Source organism: Carcharodon carcharias, chromosome 3 (genome assembly GCF_017639515.1).
Source record: "Carcharodon carcharias isolate sCarCar2 chromosome 3, sCarCar2.pri, whole genome shotgun sequence".
Taxonomy (NCBI): domain Eukaryota; kingdom Metazoa; phylum Chordata; class Chondrichthyes; order Lamniformes; family Lamnidae; genus Carcharodon; species Carcharodon carcharias.
In genome coordinates this window covers 904,802-911,761 of record NC_054469.1, presented here as the reverse complement: position 1 = coordinate 911,761, position 6,960 = coordinate 904,802, and the positions used below count along the sequence as shown (strand labels likewise).

Genomic DNA, 6,960 nt, shown 5'->3' with positions numbered 1-6,960 from the left:
TTTTTAATAGACAAGGGAGTCAAAGGTTATGGGGGGGCAGAGAGGAAATGCAGATGAGACCACAACCAGATCAGCCATCATCGAAATGAATGGGGCATCAGGCTCGAAGGGCTGAATGGCCTACTCCTGCTCCTCTGTCCTAAAGTCTAAAGTTCCTCTATCCACAAAACGCAGGACAAATCCAACCCGGTTACTGCCCCATCAGTCTACTCTCACCATCCTGACTTGGAAATATATCACCGTTCCTTCACTGTCGCTGGGTCAAAATCCTGGAACTCCCTCCCTAACAGCACTGTGGGTGTACCTACACCACATGGACTGCAGCGGTTCAAGAAGGCAGCTCACCACCACCTTCTCAAGGGCAACTAGGGATGGGTAATAAATGCTGGCCCAGCCAGCAAAGCCCACATTCCATGAACAATAAAAAATAATGCTGCTGGCATCCAGAGAGCCTCATACAGGTACACTCAGCAGGTCCATATGTGAACTGCAAGGATTTCTGTTTAATGGGCCAGCAATTTCTGATGACCATGTTTCCAGGTTCCATTACTCAGCCCACCCTTTGAGGCACTGCTCTGAAAAATCATTGTTCAACCAATCACAGTGTCTCACACTGTCAGCCACAGTAGATATCAAGGTCAGTTCTGAAAAAGCACAGCACCATCATAGGGTCAGTACTGAGAGAATGCTGCACTGTCACAGGGTCAGTACTGAGGAAGTGCTGCACTGTCAGAGGGTCAGTACTGAGGGAGTGCGGCACTGTCAGAGGGTCAGTACTGAGGCAGTGCAGCACTGCCAGTGGGTCAGTACTGAGGGAGTGCTGCACTGTCAGAGGGTTAGTACTAAGGGAGTGCTGCACTGTCAGAGGGTTAGTACTAAGGGAGTGCTGCACTGTCAGAGGGTCAGTACTGAGGGAGTGCTGCACTGTCGGAGGGTAAGTGCTGAGGGAGTTGCTGCACTGTCAGAGGGTCAGAACTGAAGGAGTGCTGCACTGTCAGAGGGTCAGTACTGAGGGAGTGCTGCACTGTCAGAGGGTCAGTACTGAGGGAGTGCTGCACTGTCAGAGGATCAGTACTGAGGGAGTGCTGCACTGTCAGAGGGTCAGTACTGAGGGAGTGCTGCACTGTCAGAGGGTCAGTACTGAGGGAGTGCTGCACTGTCAGAGGATCAGTACTGAGGGTGCACTGCACTGTCAGAGGGTCAGTACTGAGGGAGTGCTGCACAGTCGGAGGGTGAGTACTGAGGGAGTGCTGCATTGTCGGAGGGTGAGTACTGAGGGAGTGGTGCACTGTCAAGAGGGTCAGCACAGAGGGAGTGCCGCACTGTCAGAGGGTCACTACTGAGGGAGAGCTGAACTATGGGAGGGTCAGTACTGAGGGAGCGCTGCATTGTCAGAGGGTCAGTACTGAGGGAATGCTGCACTGTCAGAGGGTCAGTACTGAGGGAATGCTGCACTGTCGGAGGGTCAGTACTGGGGGAGTGCTGCACTGTCAGTACTGAGGGGATGCCTCGCTGTGAGTACTGAGGGAGTGCCGCACTGTCAGTACTGAGTAAGTGCCGCACTGTCAGCAGGTCAGTACTGAGGGAGTGCTGCAGTTTTGGAGGGTGAGTACTGACGGAGTGCTGCACTGTCAGTCCTGAGGGAGTTCTGCACTCTTGGAGTGTCAGTACTGAGAGAGTGCTGCACTATCAAAGGGTCAGTAATGAGGGAGTGCTGCACTGTCAGAGGATCAGTACTGAGGGAGTGCTGCACTGTCAGCGGGTCAGTACTGAGGGAATGCTGCACTGTCGGAGGAACAGTACTGAGGGAGTGCTGCACTGTCAGCGGGTCAGTACTGAGGGAGTGCTGCACTGTTGGAGGGTCAGTACTGAGGGAGTGCTGCACTGTCAGCGGGTCAGTACTGGGGGAGTGCTGTACTGTCAGTACTGAGGGGATGCCGCGCTGTGAGTACTGAGGGAGTGCTGCACTGTCAGTACTGAGGGAGTGCCGCACTGTCAGTACTGAGGGAGTGCCGCACTGTCAGTACTGAGGGAGTGCTGCACTGTCAGTACTGAGGGTGTGCTGTACTGTCAGCAGGTCAGTACTGAGGGAGTGCTGCACTTTTGGAGGGTGAGTACTGACGGAGTGCTGCACTGTCAGTCCTGAGGGAGTTCTGCATTTTGGAGTGTCAGTACTGAGGGAGTGCTGCACTATCAAAGGGTCAGTAATGAGGGAGTGCTGCACTGTCAGAGGGTCACTACTGAGGGAGTGCTGCACTCTCAGCGGGTCAGTACTGAGGGAGTGCTGCACTGTCAGCGGGTCAGCACTGAGGGAGTGCCGCACTGTCAGCGGGTCAGCACTGAGGGAGTTCCGCACTGTCAGCGGGTCAGTACTGAGGGAGCGCTGCACTGTCAGTACTGAGGGAGTGCTGCACTGTCAGGACTGAGGGAGTGCTGCACTGTCAGCGGGTCAGTACTGAGGGAGTGCCGCACTGTCAGCGGGTCAGTACTGAGGGAGTGCCACACTGTCAGCGGGTCAGTACTGAGGGAATGCCGCACTGTCAGCGGGTCAGTACTGAGGGAGTGCCGCACTGTCAGCGGGTCAGTACTGAGGGAGTGCCGCACTGTCAGCGGGTCAGTACTGAGGGAGTGCCGCACTGTCAGCGGGTCAGTACTGAGGGAGTGCCGCACTGTCAGCGGGTCAGTACTGAGGGAGTGCCGCACTGTCAGCGGGTCAGTACTGAGGGAGTGCCGCACTGTCAGCGGGTCAGTACTGAGGGAGTGCCACACTGTCAGTGGGTCAGTACTGAGGGAGTGCCACACTGTCAGCGGGTCAGTACTGAGGGAGTGTCGCACTGTCAGCGGGTCAGTACTGAGGGAGTGCTGCACTGTCAGTACTGAGGGAGTTCTGCACTGTCAGAGAGTCAGTACTGGGTGAGTACAGCACTGTCAGTACTGAGGGAGTGCCACACTGTCAGAGAGTCAGTACTGGGTGAGTACAGCACTATCAGTACTGAGGGAGTGCCGCACTGTCAGTACTGAGGGAGTGCTGCACTGTCAATACTGAGGGAATGCCGCAGTGTCAGTACTGGGGGAGTGCCGCACTGTCAGTACTGGGTGAGCACAGCACTATCAGTACTGAGGGAGTGCCGCACTGTCAGTACTGAGGGAGTGCCGCACTGTCAGTACTGGGGGAGTGCCGCACTGTCATTACTGAGGGAGTGCCGCACTGTCAGTACTGAGGGAGTGCCGCACTGTCAGTACTGAGGGAGTGCCGCACTGTCAGTACTGAGGGAGTGCCGCACTGTCAGTACTGAGGGAGTGCCGCACTGTCAGTACTGGGGGAGTGCCGCACTGTCAGTACTGGGGGAGTGCCGCACTGTCAGTACTGAGGGAGTGCCGCACTGTCAGTACTGAGGGAGTGCCGCACTGTCAGTACTGAGGAGATGCCGCACTGTCAGTACTGGGGGAGTGCCGCACTGTCAGTACTGAGGGAGTGCCGCACTGTCAGTACTGGGGGAGTGCCGCACTGTCAGTACTGGGGGAGTGCCGCACTGTCAGTACTGAGGGAGTGCCGCACTGTCAGTACTGGGGGAGTGCCGCACTGTCAGTACTGGGGGAGTGCTGCACTGTCAGCAGATCAGTGCTAAGGGAGATTTGCACACACACAGGAGCAGTTGAGGAGGACTAGGCCCGGAAACTCAATCAGGATGTGAGTCATCTGCAACATGCAGTCATTATCATGGGAGAGAGAGAGAGAGATAGAGAGACAGTGACAGAGAGAGGAGTGCTGGCTAACCTGCTCTGGGGGCTATTTTCTGCTCCAGTTTGACCTCAGTCACCTTCTCGACTGTCAGTTCCTCGATCCGGCGATACTCCCGACTCTCCCACTGACCCTCGACCCTGGGCGCAGGACGGGGTCTGGGTAAGGGTCGGGCCGGAGGTGGGGCCGCTCTCCTCGTGGCCCTTGGAACTCTGTGCAGTGACACCGGAACAATGTCCGCGGGTAAGTGAAGGAATTGTTGGAGGAAGCGAATCCCCTCGTCTGTCAGGTACCAGTAATGATGTTTCCAGACGAAACTCTCCCGCACAAACCCGCGGCATTTCAGCGAGCGTAATGCTTGGATCACCTGCAGGTTGGTGACATCCCCCAGTTCAGGGTGTTGACTCTGTGGCCTACGATCATTCTTGGCCACCATAACCCCATCGCGAAACAACAGCTCATAAATTGCCCTGAGTTGCTGCAGGGGCATTAACATGCCAGCCACCATGCTTAGTCTCCTAACTGCTACAGGAGCCTGAAACAACAAACTGACTGCAAGGAACTCAACTGGGAGGCAGCATCAAGCCCCGTCCAACTCCCTTAAACTCAGGAACGATCTGGGTAAAGGAACAGCCTTCAGTGTCAGGTATCCTCTTTGAGATTCTCCTGTCTGAAGAGGGCAGTGAGAGTGAAGGGAATGAATGGGAGCTAGAGGGAGGAGGGGGGCGGGGGATAAGGAAAGAAATTAGGCAGCAAAGCTGAACAGTCGCTTGCTGGCTGACACGAGCAGAGCAGGGTTCCGGGAGCAAAGCCAGCTTGTGAGTAAGACTCTGCAGAGTAAACGCCAGTCAGGCAATGAGTGAACTGGAGATTGGAGTTACACCTCCATGCCACTCAGAAAGATTCGGGCCAATCACACCCACTTCTCCAGTCAGCCTGGTCTGAGGGTAGGGTGTGGAACTTTCTGGGCCTGACAAGGGCAACCAGAGCACAGACTGGGGGCAGGAATCATCACACAGTGTAAATCACAGAGTTTCAGTGACACAGCCCACACACACACACACACACACATATTGATAGCAAAGGCAAACTTCAACTGAAAAAGGAATTCAGCAGGAGTCTCAATCTGTCGCCATCCCAATTTAACATTGATATTTCAGAGTCTACGAATAGCCCAGTATATTGAGGAAACTGTAACCCGAACTCAGTTTAATTTAGGAACAGACTGATCATTCATTGTCAGTTATCCCAAAGCTCACACTAATACCCCCACCCACACACTGATCACCATACCCAAGGAACTACAGAGAGCAAGAGGCAGCGGGATTAGTTTGGGATTGATACAGGGCAATGGGTAGAGAGCGGGGCAGTGGGATTAGTTTGGGATTGATACAGGGCAATGGGGAGAGTGGTGCAGTGGGATTAGTTTGGGGATTGATACAGGGCTATGGGGAGAGAGCGGGGCAGTGGGATTAGTTTGGGATTGATACAGGGCTATGGGGAGAGAGCGGGGCAGTGGGATTAGTTTGGGATAGGATACAGGGCTATGGGGAGAGAGCGGGGCAGTGGGATTAGTTTGGGATTGATACAGGGCTATGGGGAGAGAGCGGGGCAGTGGGATTAGTTTGGGATTGATACAGGGCTATGGGGAGAGAGCGGGGCAGTGGGATTAGTTTGGGATAGGATACAGGGCTATGGGGAGAGAGCGGGGCAGTGGGATTAGTTTGGGATTGATACAGGGCTATGGGGAGGGAGTGGGACAGTGGGATTAGTTTGGGATTGGTACAGGGCTATGGGGAGAGAGTGGAGCAGTGGGATTAGTTTTCAATTTCTATCCAGTGAGTGTTTCATTGCCCACCTCTGAATAAATATTTGCTGCTGATTTATTTGGTGCCTCCTGGGATCACCTCTATGCAATCAGACTGAGTGAAAAACGGAGACATCGATAACTGCAGCATGCAGAAATATCTGCAGGCAAGGTTTACTGACCAACATCACCAACACACACTCCACTTACAACCAGAAACTCACAAAGCTACATGCCCCCACCAGCACCCACCACACAGCCTCTAACATCCTCACACTGACAACCTCCACCACAACAGATCAGCCATCAACTTATTAAATAGTGGAGCAGGTTTGAGGTGCTGAATGGCCTTCTCTAGCTCCTTGTTCATATGTAACAACCTTCCCACCACACCCATTCTCAGGCACCATGGCTATTGCCCGGAATATCTCCACATTCTCAATGTGTGAGCTGTGGAATGGAATCTGCTGGTCTGCAAATTCCTGCAGCCCTGGCCTGGAATGTAGAGTTTTATAAACTCAGGAAGTGACTGAGAGGGTATGGTGTCCAGGAGGGTCTGCGTCCTGGGCTTTCCTAGCCCATCAGAGCCCAGCGTGGGAGGCGGTGAGGAGTAAGGAAAGGGGTGGGGGGTGTACTGGGTCTCCCTGTAACATACCACTCCCACACCCTCACACACCCACCCCCTCCCCATACTCCTGGGATACATGGAATGCCGTTTGGTTTAGGCGCTGTCTGTGAGTCAGTGCCAGTCTGGGTGTGGTTCATGAGCTGAACAAACAAGTTCCTGTCTGACACACATTCCCCATTCAATCAAAAACAACAGCTCAGGCCCATGGACTCTACATACATTTCAGGAAACTCCAACTCCAAAACGCCGACAATTCAGTTTATGATCTGCCAGAATATTCCAGCGAAAATGAGCTTCGAGTATGTTCACAGACACTTAAAGATATCCAGGAGTCAGAAAAAAACCTCAGCCAGTTCTTGTGAGCAAGAGGAGGAGAGATAATCCCAGTGACAGTGCGCCTTCCCAGCCCCTTTCCCCATCAACTCCTGGGCATGTACTGATCCCCAACCCCACCAACACCCCATCCCCAACCAGTCCCAGCAAACACTGAACAGTGCAGCACTCCCTCAGTACTGACCCTCTGACAGTGCAGCACTCCCTCAGTACTGACCCTCTGACAGTGCAGCACTCCCTCAGTACTGACCCTCCGACAGTGCGGCGCTCCCTCAGTACTGACCCTCTGACAGTGCAGCGCTCCCTCAGTACTGACCCTCCGACAGTGCAGCACTCCCTCAGTACTGACCCTCCGACAGTACAGCACTCCCTCAGTACTGATCCTCCCATAGTGCAGCACTCCCTCAGTACTGACCCTCCGACAGTGCAGCACTCCCCCAGTACTGATCC

General features: G+C 54.3%; 1 protein-coding gene across 1 annotated transcript; it reads right to left on the bottom strand.

Annotated features, from left to right (window-relative positions):
* Positions 1–3,535: 3,535 nt before the first annotated feature.
* Positions 3,536–4,282, bottom strand: LOC121275852 (40S ribosomal protein S10-like). Its single transcript, XM_041183579.1, has one exon. It carries the CDS (start codon positions 4,248–4,250, stop codon positions 3,774–3,776), a length of 477 nt encoding a protein of 158 aa, XP_041039513.1. The 5' UTR covers positions 4,251–4,282; the 3' UTR covers positions 3,536–3,773.
* Positions 4,283–6,960: the final 2,678 nt, after the last annotated feature.